This window comes from Alexandromys fortis, unplaced genomic scaffold (genome assembly GCF_014885135.2).
Source record: "Alexandromys fortis isolate MF-2015 unplaced genomic scaffold, M_Fortis_MF-2015_v1.1 scaffold_124, whole genome shotgun sequence".
NCBI classification, from domain to species: Eukaryota; Metazoa; Chordata; class Mammalia; order Rodentia; family Cricetidae; genus Alexandromys; species Alexandromys fortis.
In genome coordinates this window covers 3,933,760-3,957,708 of record NW_026067995.1, presented here as the reverse complement: position 1 = coordinate 3,957,708, position 23,949 = coordinate 3,933,760, and the positions used below count along the sequence as shown (strand labels likewise).

Below are 23,949 nucleotides of genomic sequence, written 5' to 3'. Positions count from 1 at the left end.
GGTTTTTTTTAATGTCACCTACTACTTAGAGCCCACCACACTATTATTTGTGAGCCATTTTGTCTTTTTGTACCAAAGTGTAACTAAATATTGCAAGGAGTATCACTCAACCGAGGCTCAGTGAAGGAATCTAGGCACTCCTCTGTGTGTTCGTACAGTTGGGAACAAAACCTGATTTTAAAGCACCAGATTTGATCAAGAACTTCCTTCCCCCGGAAGTAAACACGTTTGACCAGGATCACGGACAGGAGCACTTCCGTTTCCGTACAGAGGCTAACAACATGGCGAAAGCCGGCGAAAAGAGTGTGGCTGGCGGGAAGCGAGGCTTGAAGAGGAAAGCCGCCGCCGAAGAGCCTCAGGAGGCTGCGGTGGCGGACGATGGGGCGGCGGAGAGCGGGGCGCAGCCCCGGAAAGCGGCCGCCTTTCCCCCGGGCTTCAGTATCTCGGAGATTAAGAACAAACAGCGGCGACACTTGATGTTCACGCGGTGGAAGCAGCAGCAGCGCAAGGTACGCGCGCGGCGGAGGCGCGGGTCACATGGGCGCGCGCTCGTACGGAGGGGGCTCACACGGGCACGCGCTCGCACGGGTTTGGGGGAGATCGCACGGGCTCCGCACCCCGCCTTTGCCCAGCCAACCACAGCGTTGGTCAGTTTCTCCGTCTAAACTCCAGATCCCAAACTCGGCTGCTTTCAGACACTCTCACTGAAGTGATAGTCTGTGAAGTGTTTGCATTTGCTGTCTAGCGCCCTGTGCTCGCTCTGTGCTGGGAGGAAACAAAACAAGACAAAAAACAAACAAACAAAAACAAAAACATAGACTTGTGAGGCTTGCCCAAGATCATAAGGCTTATTTGTGTCTAAATTGCAGTTTGAAAAAACAAAATTCCTGACTGCTGCATATATAAAAACATGATGTTTTAATGTTTACTTGCTTGTCTTGCCCCATTTCCTTACTGAATCCTTTTGTAAGTGCTAGGCTGGAGTTAATACAGTGGACTTGTCTCCTAGTTTGGTTTTCAAGTATGAGGGAGGGAGGACTGTCCGAGAAGACGTCTGTGAGCTGTGCGGTTGCGTTGGCACTACAAAATTAGATGTATGCTCGTCTGTAGTGTGTCAAGCATTTTCTCTAGAAGTCAAGAGACACTGGTGTGTAACAAATAAGTTCCTATTGATCTTAAACACTTGTATCGGTTATAAAATAGGAGAATAGTTAGTGGTGATTTTATTGGAAACACCCTGAAAACTCATCTCTTTATTTTTAGTGCTTTCCAGAAGTAATCGTTATAACCATGATCTTTAGAATGTAAGCACTAGGGGAAAATACTTGTTATATGTTTAATTTAATGGGAAGCTTTATAGGAAAATTTAAGCTACTGAAAGTTTAAATGTTCAGACTTAATATCGATTTGACAAAGCAAGCTCTCTGTTAAATCCTATTGATTAGACTGCCTGCTTGTGGTTCGGTGATTTAGCTATTAAAGGACAATCTGTCTGGTGGGGGATGGTAGTGTATACCTGTGTTCAACACTAAGGAAGTGGAGGCAAGGGGGCTGTCGTTGGAAGCAAGCCTGGACTACCCAAGCAGACTTTTAAAATGTTTTGTGTGCTTACTTTAAAAGATCACAGTAATTCTCAGACTGTTCCTAGAACTAATTTGTGGTTTCAGTATGAGTTTGCGAGTTAACTGCTGGTTTCTCAATATTGTTTGTTTTTATTCCATTAGGAAAAGTTGGCAGCTAAGAAGAAACTTAAAAAAGAGAGAGAGGCTCTTGGTGATAAGGTAAGTAAGGTTCTTAGCCATGTAATTTGTCTTATATATGAAGTAGTGTTTCCTAACACTATGTTGCTTTCCTTCTCCTAGAACATTTCTGAGTTGAAAATTAACATAGCAAATCCCTTTCTGCTCTTTATCCACCTTAGCAAACTGGTGAAAGCCCATGGCCATGTCCTCAAAGTCAGCCGCTCATGAAACTGTTTAAATTCCCCCTGAACTTTACCTTACTTGGTGTGTTGTGCACAGACAGTAGACACGGTGATCTGTTGTTGGTCAGGAGGCAGAGAAAGCTCTCCCTGGCTGTGGGACCCGGGGACTCCCCACGTCAGGTGTGAGGGTTTAGCTCTTGTGACTTGAAGCTGAAAGAACTGCTCGATACTCCTGCATGGTTGCACAACTAAATTTTCCATTTTTAAAACTTTTACACATATGCTTAGTTTATTAATTTATACTTACAAAGTTTTTTTTTTTTTTTTTTTTTTTTTTCCGAGACAGGGTTTCTCTGTAACTTTGGAGCCTGTCATGGAATAGCTCTTGTAGACCAGGCTGGCCTTGAGCTCACAGAGATCCACCTGCCTCAGCCTCCTGAGGGCTGGGATTAAAGGCGTGTGCCACCACCACCCAGCTATACTATTAAAATTTTACGAGTGAGAATAAGGATTCCCGAGGAAGACAAAAATGTTCAGACTCACAAACTAAACATCCTACTTGCACTGTCCAAATAGCATCAGTTCAAATCATATGGAATCATCAACATTAGGCTATTTTGACCTTCAGCATTCTAAAATATCATGTAATATTAGTATCTCCGCAAGTCCCATAATCCGCTAATTGCAGCAAATTGGTGTGCTAATCAATCTTTAACATTGTCACTGGCCCTGGGCTGGGGGTGTAGTTTAATAGGCTTTCAATTGGAGTACACAACACCCTTCCTAAAAACACAACAAGATCAGTTGTTGTGTTTGAAAGATGACTTCTTCGAATTATCTTCGAAGATCACATAAGGGCCAGCAAGATAACTCAGTAAGGTAATTGAGGTGGAAGAAGAGAACTGCTCCCACAAACTGCACATCTTAAACACATATATACCCAATGTCCTAAATGATTTGTCAGCTTATATTTCCTTGATATCCCTGCATGGTGTCCATGTACTTTGAAATCCTTTTAGTATTATCTCGAGATTGTGTTTTCTTTGGCGGTTTGTTGATACCATTTCCTGAGCTAAGCGGCATGATAATTCTGCAGTATCAGGTCATGTGATGTGCGGAGTGTTAGCCATTACCCTACTGCTGGACATTTGCTGTATTGATGTCTATTTCCATTATGAACGGCCACCCCTACAGACCTTTTATTCTTGTCATAAATCCCCCAGTCACATTTCCCAGTAGATCTCAGGAAAATAGAAACAGCCCCTGGATTTGTGCCTTTGTGATTTTTTTTCCATTCTGTTAATTTCCTTTTTTACTGTTAGATATTTTTCTTGGAGAGGGATTGTGATTTCTGCTACTTCTGCCTATTTTGATTTGCTCTATTCTGTATCTACCATGCCTATGTCTCTTCAGATTGTAAAAAGGTAGCATTATTGCTCCATTTTCTTTCAAGGGTTTATGGAACTGTAGTTGTGGTTTGAAATGAGGAACAGATTGTTTGGTGGTTACTTGAAGACTTTGTTTCCCAACTGTAATGTGAAGTAATAAAATGCTTCTAAACCTTGGCACTTCCCATCTTTCGTAGGCTCCACCGAAGGCTATTCCCAAGACCATTGACAACCAACGAGTCTACGATGAAACCACAGTAGACCCCAACGATGAAGAGGTAATGTCAGACATCTGAATGCTCACCCTTCCCTGCCTCCTTGTCCCTTACCCTCTCTTTGAAATTTGGCTCTCCCAGAACATTTGGGATGGCAGCACATCATGCCAGCACGGGGCCCTCGTTCATCACTTCACTGAGATCTTTCTTAAATACTGAAAGTATATTTCAGGAAGTTTTGTGATCTTTTCCGTACTGGTTTTGCTTGTAAGTCTTGTTAGAGCTGCTCCTGTCCTGTGTTTTCTTAGGACACATGCATCTCTAACTCTTGCTCTGTTTGCTGGTTTGTGAAAAGCCAGTTCCTCTTACCATAGCATACCTAAATTGGCTACTAATAATTTATCTAATAATTATTAGTTATTCATTGTAAATTTTTGATAGTTATTTCTCCAATGATAGACTTATCTCTTTATTTATCCTACCTTTGTGCTGACTGGAATTTCTGATACATTGTTGAGTAAACAGAAGGCAGTGATGGTGTCCTTGTCTTGCTCCTGATTTGAAAGAATACTGCCGATTCAACCTCCTTGGTGTTTATGTCATCGGTGTAGGTTTTTCGTATGCTTTAAAGAAATCCCATTTATGCTTTGTTTTGTCGTGAATGAGTATAGAGTTCTTCCTCTGAAAATACTGAGATACTCTGTATTTCTTCCCCATGTTACCTTTATGCATCCATGGGTTTTCTGATGTTAAAAATTAGTATCTTGCATTCTTGGGATAGCCTATCCTGGTATCATGCTGTCTTTTTATTTTACAGTTTTGGGTTGTTGTTACTTGCTTAGAATTGATATCTTTATTTGAGCTCATGCATTAAACTATGGTAATGTCTCATTAACTCTCCTAGTACTCACTTTTTTAAAAATTAAAATTTCACTGTAAATATTGTGTAGATTAAAAATCATCACCCAGCGAGAAGAGCCAGACCCATAGTCTATATTCTAAGAAAACCCATAGTTTAGTATAACATTCTCTTTTCATTAGGTTTTGTCAGACAGCTTCTTTGTGTTCTTTTCAGTAATATTGCTTCTTTGGTCAGTCTGAAATTAGTACTTAATGTCAGTTATAAACATAGCTAGACTTCTACATCATCTGCCCTCCCCCCCCCACCTGTATTGTCTCAGTTCTTCCTTGGTTATTTTCTTTGATGTTGATTTTTGAGTGTGCTGTTTTAATTGTTTTGGTAGTTGCCCTTAGACTTGAAACATACATGAGCTCTAAGAGCTTAATTCTTGGTACTGGAGGGAACAAACAAAAGGCACCATGCATCTTTAATCATCCAGGTCTGGTGTGAAGCTGCATAATCCAGCTAAGCCATGGAGAGCTGCTGTTGGCCAGGTACCGCATATTGTCTGTGTACCAGCTGGAGTCAGAGTTACTACGTGAATTCATCCGGAGCTTTTCAAAGGAATGAGAGTATCTTCATGTAGTTCAGACTTCTATGCACACACAGCCTTACCATGTTAGCACCTGTTTCCTAGGTCCTCTAGGTCTGCCTTCCCATCTTAATCTTTCACTTTAAGGGTTTCCCTTTTGTCCTCGTGGTGGATTTACTAGCTGCTGATTACCCCCGTTGTTTACTGAAGAGACATTTTGCACTTTGAACATTCTCTGCAGCACCGTGCTGATCATCACGTCCTGTGATTTTAACAGCTTGGCTCTAAATGCTCATTTTTGTTGCTGTTTATAGCCCGCTCGGGATTTGCTGAGCTTCTTGAATAAGTGTTAGTATTTTCATCAAGTTTGTCTTTTTAGCCGTGATTTCTTCAAATACTTTTTCTACCGTTCTCAGCCTGTTGAAGTGTTTGACATGTGCTGTAATTTCCCCAGTTTTACATTTCCAGGACAGTTTTCTCCGTTCTCCATACTGGGCCAGGTCGGTATCTGTTCGTGGCTTTTCAGTCCACTGATTCTTCTCCTGTGTCCTGTGTTTTTTCTTTAAATTGTAGAACACATTACTCAGAGATGCTTTGCCATCTGCCGGATTTCACAGTCAGGCACTCAGTTATCTGCTAATCATCTCCCCTAATTTATCACACTTCCTTTTCTACTGAGTTTTGGCTGAAAGTTATTTTTACATAACATAGTATTGTAGTTTTGACTGAATGTTACTTAATTAGTTTATTTTGGCTTTTAGTTAATTAGTTAGTTGACAGGATCTTCCTATGTAGTCCAGGCTACCCTGGAACTCCCTGTGTAGCCACTGTGCAATACACACATCTTAGTTTGTGCCCTGAAAGCATTTTGATAGCTACCCAGTTGATATTCGAATTGTGCGGATGTGAGTCAGCCACTTCATGTCACTATTGATGTCACCTCCTCCTGCACCTGCCAGCTAACAGTCGGCGGAACAACATTTTAAAATCCAGGCTCAGTGAACTGTCTGATACAAAATAATCTGTCCTCTGTTTTCAGGTGGCTTATGATGAAGCTACAGATGAATTTGCTTCCTACTTCAACAGGCAGACATCTCCTAAGATTCTCATCACGACATCGGATAGACCTCATGGGGTAAACACATTGATTAGTGTAGTCCATGAGTTCTTATGTCGTATGTAAAATGCTCTGTTCAGAAAAGTGAAATGGTTAATTGCCTTTGATAATGACAGTGAATAAGTAGAGGGAGACAGCTGATGATATGATGTGGGTTACTGAGCACAGTTCTTGAGGGTAGTTTTATAACCTTGACAACTCTAAGCATCATGCCTGAATAACTCCTTGTTATGAAGTGCTATCATTATGGGATGTTTAGCAACATCCCCAGCCTCTGTCCATTACAAGCCAGCAGTATCTCTACCCCCTGCCCCAGTCCTAGCCACAAAATGTCTGCAGACATTACCATGTCTCTGTCTCCATGAAGGAGCTCTGCTCCTTGTTGGAAACCTGGCTTTGGGGTAAATGGCCTATGACACAGGAGACATTGCTCCGCCTTCATCCTTCCTCTGTCTGTTCACTTCTGGTAATGCTGTCTTTGAATCATCATCAGTTGGTACACCCTTTTCCTTCTTACTCTGAGTAATGTCTCTGTCTTCTCACAGAGAACAGTACGGCTCTGCGAGCAGCTCTCGACGGTTATACCAGATTCACACGTGTATTATAGAAGAGGACTGGCTCTGAAGAAGATTATTCCACAGTGCATTGCAAGAGATTTCACAGACCTGATCGTTATTAATGAAGATCGTAAAACACCGAGTATCCTTTGGGTTTGTTTGTAAGGGAATTTTTCTGGCCCTTTTCTTGCCTATTTTTAAATATTTGAAGGACTAGGAAAAGGATTCCTATCAGTTTTAGAATGGACATTTTTTCCATAGCATTGCATCTATCCAGGGTGCTGTAAGATGGTTTTTAATTCATGAAAACATTTATCAGGCAAGTGTCACAGTTAAAACACTGCTGTAGTGTAAAGGAGATTGCACGTTGGTTTTCCAGCTGCCCAGACCCTAATAATCACAAAAAATCTATATTAATTATAACATTGCTTGGCCAATGGCTTAGGTATACTTTTGCCTAGCTCTTGTATCTTAAGTTAACCTATCTATCAATCTGTGTATCACCACAAGGCTGTTGCATACCAGAAAGGTTTCAGCAGCTACATGGCATCCCTATGACTCTGCTTACTCTCTCTATATATCTCTGTTCAGATTTCCCACCTGGTTTTACTCTGCTAAGCCATACGCCAAAATAACTTCTTTATTAACCAATGGTAGTAAAACATATTCACACATACAGAAGGGATGTGGAATATTCCACATCATCCACCCTTTTCTGTCTAAATAAAAAGGAAGGTTTTAACAAAATAGGTATTAAGCAAGAATTACAGTTACAATATTTTTTTGAGTCTAAAGTTTTATATCTAATTTATTCTTTATTATAACTAAGGAAAACTATAATATTTGTCTTTAACTCTTAAAGACCCCAGAAGGATATAATAAACTCTAGATTTGACAGAGACATATTGCTGTCAGTCACCCAAAGAACTCAAAGTTCTTCTGTAACACTGGGGCATCCATCTTCAGCCTATAGGCCCGTACTAACTGGCAGACTCTTTAGTGAAACAGGAAATTTTAAAATCTGTTTTGTCTTATACTGGCAAAGTTTGTTGGGTGTTGTGTGTGGGTTTTTGTTGTTGTTTGTGTGTGTGTGTGTGTGTGTGTGTGTGTGTATGTGTGTGTGTGTGTATGCTCTGTAGAATTTCTAGCAGTTTTTTCTATAAAGCAGGAACCTGAAGGACCATCCTGTCCTTTGGGAAGTTTAGCAGTCACTTTTCTGTGGGTCCTGCATGTCCTGTTTATACAGCACGCCGTCAAACAGTCCAGGCAAGAGCAGTTTCTTTCTCAAATGCCATTGAAGGCAAATTTGATAACAAGTTTTTTTAATGTTCATCAACCTTTTTGAAGTATTGGTGCTGCCAAAAAGTAGACATGTCTCACTATCAAGAAAAGTCTAAGTTTTTAAAACATTTTAAATGTCGTATTTTGTAGGTCATTGAAGTTTTGGATTATCTATTTAACTGAAATATATCTCTGTATATCTAAAAAACCTAACTAACATGACAAGTTTGACTATTAATTTGTATTTTTTAATTATGCATTGCATTTTTAAATGAGAAAAAAGATCAGAAATACATATACAGAGTATAACAAATCAGCTTTAAATTTGTATCAATAGACCAAGATCTATACCAACGTAAAGGGTTTATATCATATCTCCCTTTATATGAAAACAAACATTTATAAACAATCATTTTGGGAATTTGGGAGTAGTTTTTAACTGCTTCCTGCTGTTTGTTGGGTGAAGTATTCTTAGGGTTCGTGGAGACCTTTCAGTGTGGTAGGGAGGATGTTTTATTAAACCACATTAGCTTGGAAGGAATCCACAGGTTCTCATCTTATATGGACTGCTTATGTGGAAATAAAAACCTCTTTTCCAAAAAAACAACCTCTTTTCCAAAGTAACATATCCTTAGACTCCGATTTTGAAGTTAAGATATCTTTTTGTTGGTTTAATTTAGCAGTCTCCAGAACTAAATGTTTCTCTTCAGTCAGAAATTTTAAAGAAAACACAATGATATACATAATCCAGACTCTATGTATATTTTATCTTTATGTGCCTTATTTATTTTATTCCTCTAATCTGTGACTGTCTGTACTCTTTTATATTACTTTTACTGTCTCTTTAAAGACTTTGTTTTATTTTTTTAACTATTTTTTTAATATCTGTTTATACTCTTTCTCCCAAGCTTTTTTAAACATACTGTGACCCGTTTAAAGGTTTGTTTCTGTCTGAATCTGCCTTTATTGCGTATTTGTAATGATATTCTGACCAGGAGTGCCTTTTTTTTTCTTTTTAAATGTTAAGTGTGCGTGGCTAGGATCAGCTCCACCTGCTGCCTGCTGACTCTGCTCTGTAAAGCATGGTGGAGGCTTGTTCACCACCTCTGCGACAGTGTTCACCACCCCAGCTCCAGGGAAGCAGAGGGTCTAGGTTGCCATTAAGCAACTTGTAGCACTTTGCTCACAAACCCTAAGTGCTCTGTAGCCAGACCTCCTGAAAGATCCAGAGCCACTCACTCTGCCAGTGCCAACCAGGAAGCCACTCTTTAAAGGGCCCGCACCTCTGCTTGTGGCTCATAACAGAGTCTATTTGGAAAAAAAAAAGGCAACCACCAAGAAGCTATGCTTCCTCCCTTTTTCGTGAGTCTAGAAGCCCTCTTTTTTTTTTTTTTTTTTTTTTTTTTAAGCTTTTTTAGTCTTATGTGGATCCATGCCCCACACTATTCACCATTTTGTAAAAGGAGATTGCGTGTTGGTTTTCTGTCTGCCCAGGTCCAAATAATCAAACAGAAACTATATTAATTATAGCACTGTTTGGCCAATGGGATAGGTGTATTTTTACTTGGCTCTTATATCTTAAATTAACCCATTTTTATTAACCTGTGTATCGCCATGAGGCTGTGGCCTACCAGAAAGGTTTCAGCTGCTTCTGTCTCCTTCAGTAGCTACCCGTCGTCTCTTTGACTCTGCCTACTCTCTATAGATCCTTGTTCGGATTTCCTGCCTGGCTTTACTCTCCTAAGCCATTTATTAACCATTGGTAATAAAACATATTCACAGCACATAGAGAGGAATCCCACACACATGATATAAACAGCAGTCAGCCTGCCATAGTGAATTCCAGCAAAAAGTCCTGTTAACTAACAGCACTGTTCCAGCAACATGAGGGGAGGGGGACACTTGAGCCAGGTCTGATGAATGAGGCGGAGCAGATAGTGGGAAAGGAGGCGGCATGAGAGCGCTGGCCCGGCTGACACCATGTGTTTGGTATAACTTCATCCTAGGTTGTAGGAAGCCTGTCGTTGTGAGGTAGGGTGGAGCAGGCCATGTGCTTGGTGGTGGTGTGGGTGTCGGCAACAGTGAAGCGTTCCCTGTGTCTCACATCTGTCGTACCGTCTCCTGACCCCAAGGTGTTTCTGTTGACGAAAGGATGTAAAATATATCTAGATTTCTTTTTGTACTTGCTATTATTTCTTGAATAGTACCTATAATTTCAGTATTTAGATGACCAATTGGGTGAGTCAGATTAGTAAAGAATTTATAAAAATAGCAATAGGACTTTCTGTTCTGCCACAAGACAGCACATTCTTTTTTTATGCCAGTGAACACTCACTGTTCTAATACAATGTATTTTTTAAATCCATTTTTCACAGCTTTCATTGTTTTTATATAACTTAAGTGTATTATTTTATTTGCCTGTATTAGTTTTCCAGAAACCAAAATAGACAAAAAACTAGTTCTTTAACGTGGCATTTGTTGGCTAGATGATTATTTGGTTTGCTAGATAATTATAATTTTATGCCTAATTATTAGAGAAAAGAACAATTTTTAAAGAGATTGCTGCCTTAAATAAAATGGCAAGGTCTGTTTTGTTGTAGCAGTTAAGTTGTAATCATTTAAAGCTGCTAAAACAAGCATTCATCAATTTAATGTGTTCTCTTTGCTTTAATATTTCATATAGGTACACAAATGACAGCATTTCTAGCTTTTAGAAAGCCTGCATTGTTTTGACAAAATAAGTCTTTTTATCTGAAACATTCATTTTTTTAACCATTTAATCACCTTGTGGGACGTGATTTCAGCCCCTTTTCTTCATTAATGAAACAGGCCACAGTGACTGTTTTCCATTATTTATGTTAGTTTAACAATACAACTTACGTGTGTGCCCAACAAACAAAACCACTTTATTTGGGAACCTATGAAACGGGAATCTTTGCTTTTGACACAATCTACAATTTAATAGGATTGTTCTAGATAAAACTTTACAAAAGTTGAAGAAAATTGTTTTATATCTACTGGTCTCCTTAATTTTCATGGTTTGGTGAATGTCCAAGCAGCAAGAAAGTACTTGTCTATACTTGATGAAGTTGAACCTGGAGTGAATCTTTAAATAGAAGAACACAATATCTGCCATTAGCCTGTTTAAAAGTAAACAGAAACCAGTTCTGTTACACTGGGGTTAACAGAAGTTGGGGGAAAGGAATTTCCTGACTCCTAACTGCCATTTTAAGTGAGGAGCACTATGGTAAGTTAATTCTAACTGTAAGGATTTGCAGCAGTCCTTAGTGGAGACGAGAAACACCACATGTGTTTGAAGTAACTGGGGCACAAATGGCGTCTTTACATGTCGTAGATAAGACTGTATGAGGAACCACGTGGGAAAACTGGATACAAGAGATGAGGTTTGTACCTGCATTTGTCAGGCTAATGCCTTCGTTCTGAACCCGAGTCAGTGATGACAGAGGGCAGGAAGCTCGTGCTGCTGTTGACTGTGATGACAGCTTCCAGTTGTCATTAGAGTGTGGGGAGGTGAAATGGCCCAGCTCAATCCCATGTGGCTTACTACTTAGAGAACCTAGGGCCAAATCCAAACGTGATTATCAGCGATGTCAGAAAATGTAGTTGAAGTAGAGCGCACCAACTGCATCTTACTTTAATGACCCAGGTGGAAATCTCAAGTCAGGAGGAAGTGAAGGTGGAGGGGAAACGTTAAGTGAGCAGCGGGACGGCCACGCGGAGGCTGAGGAGAACTCATGGTGGTAGTGGGGACAGAATTGTTGTGTAAATCTCATGTTGTGTGCACATAGATGTGCAATGGGGTTGGTTAGGTCTTAGTTTTCTACTGCTGTGACAAACCACCATGACCAAAGCAACTTCTAAACAAGAGCATTTAATTAGGGGACAGCTCACGGCTCCCGAGAGTGGGTCCATGCCCATCGTGGCAGGGAGCATGGCTCTGGAGAAGGAGCTGAGAACTTACATCCTGTCTACAAGTTGGAGAGGGAGAAAGAAGACAGAGACAGAGCCTGGAGAGGGTGTTGGAAGTCTCAAAGCTCACCCCAATGACAAACCTCCAAGGCCACACCTCTAACCCCTTGCTAAAGTCCTCGAACAATTCACATATATGAGCCAGTGGGGACTCTTCTCATTCAGACCCCACATTCTAAGGTTGCTTGAAGGAAATAGAAAAGTAAGATGACATATCTAAGGATGAAGCTTTTTTTCCCCCAAGATTTATTATGTATGCATGTATACCTGCAGGCCAGAAGAGGGCACCAGATCTCATTACAGATGGTGGTACCATGTGTGCTGGCAACTGACCTCAGGTCCTCTGGAAGAACAGTGCTCTAACTGCTGAGCCATCTCTCCAGCCTGGTTAATGCTTTAAAAAAAAATTGGGTGTAATATAGCTTCTCCTGGCTGCCTTTAGTCCAGCCATTCTCAACCTGTGTTCCATGACCCCTTTGGTAGGGGGTGAATGAACCTTTCACAGGGGTCACCTAAGACCATCAGAAAACTCAGATATTTACATTATGATTCATAAAAATAGCAAAATTACAGTTATGAGGTAACAATGAAATAATTTTCTGGTTGGGGTCACTACAACACAAAGAATCATTAAAGGGTCGCATCATTAGGAAAGCTGAGAACCATTGCTTTACTCAGTAAAGACAGCAGCCGAAGGGTTCAAATTCCAGGCTGCAGTAAACTATCTCCATCCCTGTAAGTACTTTTTAATTTTGAAATTGGGTTAAAGTTGTCCAGGCACAGGCCTTGAAACTTTATCCCTCTTGCTTAAGTCTCTAGGCAGCTGGACTTCAGGCCTGAGCCATCAATCCTAGTTTTCCACTTTTTGATGCCCCGTCACCCTTAAACTAAAAGCTGTTATTAACTGAACACTCTTATCAACCACTGCTTTTAGTTTTGTCTGCTTGTTCCTAACTTACTCATTGTTAGAGTACCTTTGTGCTGCAAACCCTTGAATGCTAGTCCCTTTAGCAGCTGGCACTCTGGTGCTTTTGGCTGCTGTACTTGCTGATAGGTAGGTCTCATATTTAATCTGTAGTTTACAGTATCTAGCACTTTGTTCATGCTAGACTATAACTGGATTATAAAGGTTGATTTTAATTTCTCATTAACCCAAAAAGTTTTTTTAAAAAAACAAAACAAAAAAAAATCAGTTTTGCCAGGCGGTGGTGATTATTGCCTTTAATCCCAGCACTTGGGAGGCAGAGATAGGCAGCCCTCTGTGAGTTCAAGGCCTGAGTGGTCTACAGAGTGAGTTCCAGGACAGGCTCCATGGCTACGGAGAAACCCTGTCTCAAAAAAACCAAAAAAAAAAAAAAAAAAAAAAGCAGTTTTGATTTTGATTGAATTTACAATCCTGAGATGATATTCTTACCATGTCCTCATCTTACAAACAGGACATACAGTGGAGGTGAACTTACATACCAGTAGCATTGAATCCCAACTTTTTCCTTCTTGAGTAGTGGTCATTGGAGATTTTTGTTGTTGTATTCTTTGACTTTGAAAGCTTTTGGTACCCTATTGAGAATGATGGTATTTAACTGTAAAAATAAAAAAGTAAGACTCTTCTAGATTAGTATTTTTTTTTAAAGATTTAATGTGGTTTGACTTTGGTTTGGTAGGAAAAATTCAGTTAACCCAGAAGAACAAATACATTCATCTACTAATTTCTAGGCACCCTCAAACATACGGAAGACAACTTATTTATGCAATCTAGGGCTCATATAGTCTGGTGTGTTTCTTAACCTTTATAAACAGATGGCCTTATTTTGAGTCACTTGCCAAATGGTCCAACTGCTCATTTTAAAATGAGTAGTGTTCGTCTTCGTAAAGAAATTAAGGTGAGTTTTATGTATTCCTTGATCAATATTGGTCTCAGGTTATCAGCAGATTCTTAAAGACTTAATTGATGTTAATTGTTTACCTTCGGATGACAGCAGGTTGTTGAGAGGCCACAAACAGTTCTGACAGTAGCAGTGTCCTCTTACTATGAGTGTTGATTTTCTAAGGGTTAACATTAGGCTCTGTTCAGTGCATATTAGCACATTAAATATATCTGTGGGTTTGATAACCCATCTCTTACATTTCTGTCATTTTAAGAATTTTCAAAGTTAGGATTGGTGGCTCCTGCAGTAATCCCAAGACATGGGATTACTCTGACCAAGGAAGAAGAGCTAGGGTTTTAGGGAAGGTTCAGTGCCAGACCAGTCTGAGCCGGAGTGAGACCCTCGGTCAAAACCAGTAACTGTCTAAATTCTAGACCCAAAAATTATAACGTATAATTCTTCTCATTATCTTTACTGAACATTGTATTTTTTTTTTCCAGAGGCGAGGCAAAGACCCCACAAAACATGTTCCCGAGATAATTCTGAATAACTTTACAACACGGTTAGGCCATTCTATTGGACGCATGTTTGCTTCTCTCTTTCCTCATGATCCTCAATTTATTGGAAGGCAGGTTGCCACCTTCCACAATCAGCGGGATTACATTTTCTTCAGGTTTCACAGGTAAGGGCAAACACTAATTTAGACGTTTTTGTCTGTATGAACCTGTTCTTATGTAACAAGTCCTGTAAGCTTTGCCATAGAAAATGAATTTGAATGAACCCAACTGTTCAACTTTTGTCTCTAAAGATATATATTCAAGAGTGAAAAGAAAGTGGGAATTCAGGAACTCGGACCACGTTTCACCTTAAAATTACGCTCTCTTCAGAAAGGAACCTTTGATTCGAAGTACGGAGAGTACGAGTGGGTCCATAAGGTATGTGGGAGTTGTTCTAAAACCCGTTTCAACTATGCAGTTACATGTTAAGGTGTGTAACAGAATTTCTTCCCCATGACCTAGAAAGAAGTGATCTGATGTGATATCTTGGCCTGCTAGTAACCTGGATTTGCTTAAGTAGCCCAAAGAACAGTGGTCTTTAAACAGGACCAACATCAACCTAGGAAAGGGAAAATCTCAGGCCCAGACCTACTGCGCCAGGATGGCTTCCTGGGGCGTAGGCCCTGCAGGCTCTGAAGGCTGGCACAGTGGCTCTGCTTCACTGTTTGAGAACTACCATGTTTGGGCTCAAAAGCACTGGAAAGCACCTTAAGAGCTGAAATGTCTGTAAAGCATTTCCTGCCTAGTTAGCAGCAGTACAGCCTTCCCATTTTTACTTTAAAACTACATGCGGGCGTGGAACAGAAATTTTCGGCTCATTTAAATCCAACCTTACAACTGTCAGAGTCACAGATATACATATATATAGTGTTTTTAGCAGTGTTACTCATAAAGATCTATGAAAGCCAGCTTATCTAAGTTGTTTTTCATCGTCTTTCTTCTCTAATTTTCAGCCACGGGAAATGGATACAAGTAGAAGAAAATTCCATTTATAATGTACTAAGCGAGTAGTAGTGGATTTTGCTGGACAGAACTGTCTTGAAAATCTTGGTAAATTATTTAACAAAACATCCTTTTCAAAATGGAATTTATTGACTTTATCTTATATTTGAACAAATGACCAGGTGCCATGAATTTCCACTGTTGGAAAATAAATGTAATTTTGGTGAGGGTATAAAAGTCCTAAAACTTGTCATTTGGAATGAAGAGTCAAACTTTCTAATATGCACTCCCAAAGGACTTACAGGCTAGAAGTTTTGTTGGTAGACAGTGTGTAGCCCTGATTTAATACACCAGTCCTGGAGGCCAGATTGCCAGGACTTGGCACCAAGACACAGGTCACTGGAGTTAATCTTTCAGTTCCTGTTTTCTTGCTCCTTTTAACCTACTCACCGGCTACTATCCTGCTTCATTCAGATACTGTCTCCAGTTCAAGTTCTGTTATTATTGGTTTTGTTTTTTGGAGACAGGGTTTCGCTGTGTAACTGTGGCTGTCCTGGAACTTCCCAAGTGCTGGGATGAAAGGCACACTACTGCCTGGCTCAAGTTCTTGATTTTTCTAATGGGACTGTTATTTCCAAACTAAAGCAACCACCTTTCTGGTTTAACTGCTAAATGTACTACAAAGGGTTTTGTTTGGAGTCTTTTGTTATTGTTGTTTGTGTGAATCCAGAGGATAGTGCCAAGGACCTGTAATCCCTTTCTGTATTATTTATTAAACAGTCTCATTAAACCTAGAGCTCACCATTTTAACCCATGCTGGTGGCCAGCAAACCCTCTTCCCCAGGTGCTAGTGTTATGGGCATGCACAACCATGCTCTGCTTTGTACAGGTGGCAGGGATCTGAATACAGATCATAATCACACACTAGATACTTTTACCCACTGGGCCACTTTCCACCCGTATTTGGAATATTTAAAGTAATTCCTATAACTTGCTGCACACCGCACCCCCGTGTCTGCGCTCTGTGTGCTGGCACCCAGTTACCGAGCTTCAGGCAAGGGGCTGGAGGTTAAAATACACAGACACACAGAGACAGAGAGACAGTGACACGGTCATCCTTGCATTCCCCAAGAATGCCCCCTTTATTGTGTTCAGGGGCAGATTATACAGAGATAGCCATGCCCCAGCCAAACCCACCAGAAACCACTCTCCTGCCATCAGGAACTCCTGAAGGTCTCGTGCTCAGAGCAGCTGTAGGCACTCAGATCAGGGGATTACAAGAAATTCAGGATCTGGGGTCTCTCTGCTCCCAACATAACTAGCTGAAAGAAAGTGGAAGTCTCCCAATCTTGAATAAAATTTTGCAATAGCCTGTAAATTCTTAGAAGCCTTGCCAATGTAAAGCATTGAATCTAGTACACTGCATTTCATAGCAATAACAAGGCCAGAGATTTGTATGCTGTTTTATTGTATGCTACAGCCAGTGTATATAAAATAGTTAAACCTTGTGAAACAGAAATCCATGAAGATTCAGAGAGGTAGATGTTAAGGATTGACAAGTAAAGACTGTATTATGGCACGTGTTAGAGAAGCTTCTGTACAGACTTCAGAATATCCACTGGTTCATGAAAAGTGGTTTAAGAAACCTGATGGAGAAAACAAAGATAAAGTGTCAATAACTTTTAAAAGACATTTTTATCAGTAATACTTGGGCAAGGACAGTTGTTTTCATTTTTGAAAATGGTTTATGCTCTGCCTGTTTCCCTGAGTAATAACATAGAGATGATGTTTTTCCACCTCACAGTGGTGTAAGAGCAGCACATGCCGATACTTTGCACTTTTCCTAGGCTACCAAGGTGTATCCGGTAACACTGTTCCTCTGAGCCGCTGTGCAGCAGCAGCACTGTGGCCACATCTCTAGTCCACCCCAGGACCCCTCAACTACCAACAACCCTTGATGTATTTTCAGCTTACTGTGGCTGGCTGGTCCACACCCACCATGAGTCAACCCTGTTTCTAGGTGGCTCATTTGAATATGAGTTTATAAAGGGTTTTCTAATGAAACTGAGCCTAAGCCTGCTTTTCTTTTTACTTTTGAAGATGCAATCTACAAAGATGCTAAAACCCAACTTTTCCCTGGTTCTCAGGCCTGGCACAATATCTATCATCCTGTTCTATGGTGTCGTACAGATCATACCACTAAGATTACTACTGAAATATACTTTATCATAATAAAAAGGTAAACATAAAAACATTCAATGAGGAAAATCCTAGGATCCTTTGAAAAAAATGATTACTAAGATGCAGTCATAACAATATACAGAAAACATGCAAGGACACTGAACATGTGACTGTCAACAGCAACAACCTTAATGCAGCCCATGAGATGAATAGACAATCTATGTATGCAACAAAATACTACTCAGCAGCTTAAATGACTTGAAAATTCATACAGGATAAAACACAGATCTCAATATTGAAGTAACAGTTATATACTTTAAAACAGTCTTATCTTAAAACTATAAAATACAGTTAAGTGTGTGTATATATATATATATAGGAGAAAAAACAGGTATAACAACTTCACAGTAAGTTATAGAAAGTAAAACATGTCTTTAAAAATAGGGTGTAAAAAAATTAAAAATTTGAGTACTTCATAACAAACACTGAAGAGGCACAAAACCTCTGGGGGAAAAAACAGAAGAAAACATTTAACTTCATTTGATAGCAAATTCAGCACACACCAAAAAAGAAAAAAAGTAAAAAAAAAAAAAAAAAAAGCACCCATGCACAGAGTGAAAGACCAAAGTTGGGAAGTGATAATCAAATTTTATTAAAATTTCCAAGTCACTGTTTGACAGTTTTACCTCTAAAGTTCACAAACAGCCACCAAAAACATCAGTCTTGGCCATGGCCTCAGACCTGGAAGCTGGTAGTGAAGTAAATAATGTGTTATGGCCCAGCTGTTGAAAGCCCTGTGAAAATTTACTGAGATAAAAATTCTCTTAAGAGGATTTCTAATGGTTGTTTCCTTTTGGCATTCTCTGTTGCTAAATTACTTAAGCTGGTTTTATTTTTATAAGCTGCGTATAGGCTCCGGTGATTTTACTATGTCTTTAATGTACTCTAGACCAACAACACAGGTTGCAAAAGAAATGCAGGTTCTGGAGCCTTCCCTTAGATCCACTGGGTTACAATATGCACTTTAGGAAGACAATCTGTAAATTTACTCACGGTTTTAAGAAGCAGTGCTTTTTATCTAAATATCCTTTCCTTACACTAAACTGTTTCAAATCATAATATCCAAAGTTTCTTTTACTGCTGGAATTAACAGCCTTAATTTTATTTTGAAATCTGGGTTCTTATCCCAGTAATCTATAAATATAAGTCATTTAAACATTTTAGTGTGGACTCAAACAAAAAAGCTACTAACAGGACTTCAGACTTAACACTTTATATTAGATGAAAATAAATTAGTAAATATACAGGAGTTGAGTCTAAAAAAGAATCTCTAGTAAATCATAAAAATATGAAACTCCTATAGATCCCCACTGAATATTGCCAGAAGTCAGAAAATGCTAACACTGTTAAATGTGAAGACATGAGCTGGACTCAACAGGATCCCTCATGGAGAACCTGTTACCCAAAAGCAGCTCTATTCCCCTTCTCCTTGGTGTTTCAAAAAGCTTAGTCATCGGAACCAATCACTAGATTTACTGGAACAGTACTTACACTTCCTGAACACCCCCAAATCTACAAAGCCTATGTAACAAGGTATTTTAGGCAGCAGCTTCCTGGACTTTTTGAGTCAGAATGTTAGTGTAAGGGTGTGTACTACACACAAAGTAGTTTTAAAAACACATTCTAAGTTTCCTTCCCAATTCAATACTACTAACTAATATATCGAAGATTACAATGAAAGTATCCTTTAATTAACTGTAAATTAGCCATAGCCGTTTTGGCCATATCTTTGGAATTTTTCACACATGGTGTTTAATCTAGGACAAGAATATAAACTTTTGACAGATATACTAAATAGCAAGTGATTTATTGTCTTATTCCTCAAATCCAGTTCACTGCCAACCCACATGCAAATCTCTTCTCTTGTGTTTTATCTTTGCTCAACAAATGAAAATAAAGGTAAAACCTATTCCTTATTCCCTATACCTCTACCCTGTTTGCTTATTCAGCCACCCTGGCTGTCTTCCACAGTTGATCCAAATCCACCAGAGCACCCAGAGTCATTCCTCTAAGTACTGTACATTTCGTTAAAACTTCAATTTGACAGGTAAATAAGCAAACTAGTATTTTAGGAGCTCCACATATGCATGCTTTTAGGGCCAGTACATACAAACACATGCCTGTGACCCCAGTGGAGTTTTCTGAGTCTCCCATACCTTTTTACGAGTTATTACATAGCCCTTTATGATAAAAATAGAAACCATTAGTCTTCTTGACTACTAGAAGTTTTCACTGACCTTCAAAACCAAAACTTGGGAAACAAAAATGCTGTCAATATTACAGATAAAGACCTAGATGTTTCTTCCTTTATGTGGAAAGGGTACGAATGAAGAAAACTCACCTCAAGATAGCTGACTACAAAAAGGAGCAGACTTTCTGGGGTCTGAAGGGATTTGTACTGGAAGACACTCCGGTCAGCAGAGGGTCATGTTGAGCATTCTGCAGACAGAACTGTTTCAAGTCAGCAGCTGCCTGGGAAACCTATAAATAACAATGTGTGGAGAAATGTCTGTTGGTAAGGTTTTAATGTATGAAAACACTTAAACAGCCCTTCAAAATCGACAGCTAACAGTTCTATATTGGCTTATACTTAAAACAGTAAATGAAACTGGTTTGTCATATTTTTTCTACTTACCGTAAGCATCAAATGATTCAACACAAAGTATAATCCCACTTCTCTGTGAAGCACAGCATGTCTTGGCTGTTCAACAAGCCCTAACACCTTGGTTTGGGGAGCATAGGATTTGTTTTGTGTTTTGTAACCCAGGCTGGCCTCAACCTTTTTATGTAGCAAACAGCCTTGAATATTTGAGCCTCTTGCCTATACCATCTGAGTGCTGGAATTAAAGGCCTGCCTCATCAAGCCCAGTTTATGCAATGCTGGGAGCCAACTCAGGACTTTCTGTATTCACAGGCAAACACTAACAACTGAGTCCCCTGCCCAATAGCTTGTTTTTTTTTTTTTTTTTATTAAAAGTAGTATGTAGTATTAGTAGTTCAACAAAAAACTGAACATTATAGGGAAACTGTCTTGAAAGCAAACTGGAAATGCCCATGAATGAACCTGAGGTAACTAACACAGAACTCAGACAACCAAACACTTTATTATATTCTTCAAATTTATAGCCATCCATATACTGTCTTGCATTTAAGAAAGACATGCATTCATTCAAGCATTTACCCTTATGCATATATTCTGCTTAGGAAATATAGAGCATCAAAAACAACACTGAAATCCTATTTGGATTGCACATACACATGTACTAACACTACCAAATCACATCTGAGCAAAAAAGTGTTTTTTAAAGACAGGCTACTCAGCAAGGTTGTCCAACTGGGCCTGAGTTTGTTTGATTTCCAGGACCCACATAACGGTGGCAGGAGAGAAGGACCTCTGTAAGGTTGGTCTCTTACCTATCTCCCCAAATGCACCCATGCATACACAATTTCCTTCTTAAATTGGAGCTGTTAAATTAAGGTACACTTAGTTTTCCAAGTCACATGAAACAGGGCAGAAAGTTGCCTGTGTCAGGTTTTATAACTCTATCAGTTGAGTTCGAAGTCAGCCTGGCTACTTGGTGAAACCCTATCTCCAACTAGCTGACTGAAGACAGATACCAACACAGCAAACAATGCTATATAGGCCATGCATGATAGGAATGCACAAAACCATCTAATTCCCTTATTTACTTATCCTCAATCTCAGCTATCTCTAGGGTGATGACAACAAATGTCTGTTACCCTGATGTGTCTGTAAGAGTTAACTAATAGACAACTCTCAATCAAAAGCCCCTCAGATAACAGCTATGTTGTAAACTTATCCTGGGGTAAGTTTAAACTCAATTTAAAATCTACATGTGTTTGGCTCATACAGTAATTCAGGACAGTAAGTCCCGTGTTCGTCTCTGAATACAAAAGGTTCCTGCTGTTTTTAAATGCTTATACAAACAGCAATACCCTGCTTTGCCCCTTAAAAGTGGCTACTGTATGGAGGGTAAAGTACCAGTGTTCACAATGTTGCGCCATTTGGCTTTGTTAGCATCCATCAGAAAAGCCCAAGTGCTGCCTGTTCATTCCTTTCCCACAATGTTGTCAAGTACCATTTGTGTGGAAACTACGTCTGGGCATGAGACGAACAGTGAGTAAAGAGTGCTGAGATGACTGACATTTTAGCAGGGATGTCAATGGTAACAAACCTAGCTCAGTAGCGACAATGAAAAAACAGCACTCTAAACAGGAACCTTGAGAGTCAAATGGAAAAGCCGCTAGTGCCCAAGACAGAGTAACAGTTAACATCCAGGAGGCTGCCACTGTGAAACTATCAGTCAGGATTCCAGATACCCTGTCCTACCTCTGTGGGTTTGGTGAAGCGCGTGTAATTACCAACTAAACAAATACAATAGTAAGTTCATGCTAGCCTTAAAACGCCACACACAGAAGTACCCAGCATAAGCATGGCATGGATGGTGTTAAATGGCACCTAATCTAATTTAGGAACCGAGGAAAAACTCATTTACAATTCCTGAGTGAGAACTCCAAAAATGTGTCTATTTGTGGTGGCTTAAATGATCCCACTCAGACGCCTTCGGGAGAATTAAGATGCACAAGGCAAGATCGCTAGGAGGTAGCCCCAGAGCAGCTAGGCTTTTCAAGGAAAAGGAAGCTCTCCAGTCTGTGAGCTCATTCTTTGGCCACCAGGGCTAAGGGTCACGGCTGTAATTACTGCATTCACCTGGCTTTCTTTTCCTCCCCAACCCACTATTTCTCCTTCCGGGCCTACTTTAGGATAGTTAATATATGTGCACGATGATAATCAATAGATTGCTTCAAATTTCAGAGTTCTATCTGGCCAACAGATAGTTCTGAGTAAGTCACTTGGATGAGGTGTGAATTTGATTAGGGAAATGGAGTCCAAACCAAGACCGATGGGCGTCTCCCTGACCTCCTAAGGTTACCACAAGGAAGTTAAGCAGTCCCTGACATTTCTACTTGGGAAACCTACGTACTAGTTCTCTCCACAAAGCACGGTGGAAATTAAGACTAGCCTGCCGAATATAAAATCAAATCACCTTGGGAACTGGCAGCTTCTAGCAGGGAGGCTTATTTTCTCATTTTTTATACTCATGGGAAGTACACACGTAACCCGAGAAAGACTCCAATCTGTTTAGGATTTTAAAAGTAAGCAAACAGTCCTCACAACAGCGTTTGAATGCCTGGTTGTCTACCAACACGGACAGAAGGCCTTTCCCCAAAAAGTCAACAGTCCAGGCCAAAGCAATCCTAACAGACGGCAAAGTTAGACCAGCCCAGGCCGGCGCTAATCAGTTGCTCGGGCGTGTGAAGCTGTACAGAGCCCAGCAAGGTCAGATCCCAGCAAACCGTGCCAGTCGGCTCGGGACACCTCTTTGTTCGTGGCTGGACTGAGCGAGGGTGGTGTCCTGAGGCTCCGGGACGTTCCGCAAACAGACTGGCTCACTAAGCCGTAGACCGAAGCCACCAAGCAGCCTCGGAAGTGTCCCAAGGCCGAACAGGGGCCGTGAGTTTGGTGAAGATCGGGGTGAGAAGTGGGACTCGAAAGTGAGTGGCGAGACTCGGTGTGCGGGGCCGAGCCCCGCGAGGCCAGACTCGGCGGAAGGAAGGGCGGACGGGCTCAGCCCCTCGCCGCAGCCTGGGCCGACCGAGCGCGAGTCGCCGCGAGTCCGCCCGCGCTTCCCCACCGGGGCCCACCACGCCCGCCCGCCCACGCTCGCGCGCCCATCCACCCACGCTCGCCCACCTTCACGCGGTTGAGCCCGGCTTCCAGCCGGAGCTGTTGAACCACCTTCTTCATGGCGGCGACGCTAGAGGAACCCGACATGGCGCTCGGGACAGCCGTGCCGACTCGTCGGTCCGGGTCTTCTTAATTCTTCTCTAGGAATTAAGTTGGTCTCTCCAGGAGTTCACGGGATCTTGATTACATCGGGCTAATTTTACACTTAGCTTTCTATTTAGAGATTCTTTTGGAAGAATTCACAGGTTGCCACAAACCTCCTGGCTAGCTGTGACTCCTCTCAGTGCACTTCTGGAACAAAACAGATCTCTCTTAAGCTCTGTGGAAAACTGTAAGTTTCAGGAAGATAGGAATCACGTCTTAGTGTTACCCCTGCACTCTCAGCTTCTAGCAGCAGTGCCTAGCCCAGAGGCAGTGCACAATAAACTTGAGTCAAATGAAAGAGTAACAAGTAACGAAGAGCTAAAATAACTTTTCCTCGCTGTTCCCTGTTCCTCATTCTACCATCCTGGGACTTACACATCAGCCTAACCCAAACTGGGACAATTACTGTCCCCGGTTTAACAAAGATTTACCATATCTTTTAAGTAGCATCTACACTCCCTAGCTTCAAAATGAATGCAGGGTGCATAGGAGACTTCACATGTAGGATATTCATACAACCAGTAA

The 23,949-nt window shown here is 40.6% G+C and overlaps 2 protein-coding genes across 2 annotated transcripts; one reads left to right on the top strand and one right to left on the bottom strand.

Moving 5' to 3' along the window:
* The first annotated feature begins 253 nt into the window (after positions 1-253).
* Rpf1 (ribosome production factor 1 homolog) lies at positions 254-15,519 on the top strand. Its single transcript, XM_050160124.1, has 9 exons — positions 254-509; positions 1,725-1,781; positions 3,510-3,590; positions 6,000-6,095; positions 6,623-6,776; positions 13,703-13,785; positions 14,271-14,452; positions 14,579-14,705; positions 15,281-15,519. The coding sequence occupies exons 1-9, from the start codon at positions 282-284 to the stop codon at positions 15,320-15,322; spliced, it is 1,050 nt and encodes a 349-aa protein (XP_050016081.1). The 5' UTR covers positions 254-281; the 3' UTR covers positions 15,323-15,519.
* Positions 15,520-16,368: 849 nt separating this feature from the next.
* On the bottom strand, positions 16,369-23,399 carry Gng5 (G protein subunit gamma 5). The gene is made up of 3 exons (XM_050160135.1): positions 23,287-23,399; positions 19,852-19,991; positions 16,369-16,915 (listed from the first exon to the last, which is right to left on the bottom strand). The coding sequence occupies exons 1-2, from the start codon at positions 23,365-23,367 to the stop codon at positions 19,866-19,868; spliced, it is 207 nt and encodes a 68-aa protein (XP_050016092.1). The 5' UTR covers positions 23,368-23,399; the 3' UTR covers positions 16,369-16,915; positions 19,852-19,865.
* Between the last annotated feature and the right edge of the window lie 550 nt (positions 23,400-23,949).

Coding starts and splice junctions, on each gene's coding strand:
- Rpf1 (XM_050160124.1), top strand. CDS start 282: ATGGCGAAAGCCGGCGAAAAGAGTGTGGCTGGCGGGAAGCGAGGCTTG. Junction 3,591..5,999: donor TAGACCCCAACGATGAAGAG/GTAATGTCAGAC, acceptor CTCTGTTTTCAG/GTGGCTTATGATGAAGCTAC. Junction 13,786..14,270: donor GTCTTCGTAAAGAAATTAAG/GTGAGTTTTATG, acceptor TTTTTTTTCCAG/AGGCGAGGCAAAGACCCCAC.
- Gng5 (XM_050160135.1), bottom strand. CDS start 23,367: ATGTCGGGTTCCTCTAGCGTCGCCGCCATGAAGAAGGTGGTTCAACAG. Junction 19,992..23,286: donor CCGGGCTCAACCGCGTGAAG/GTGGGCGAGCGT, acceptor TGTTATTTATAG/GTTTCCCAGGCAGCTGCTGA.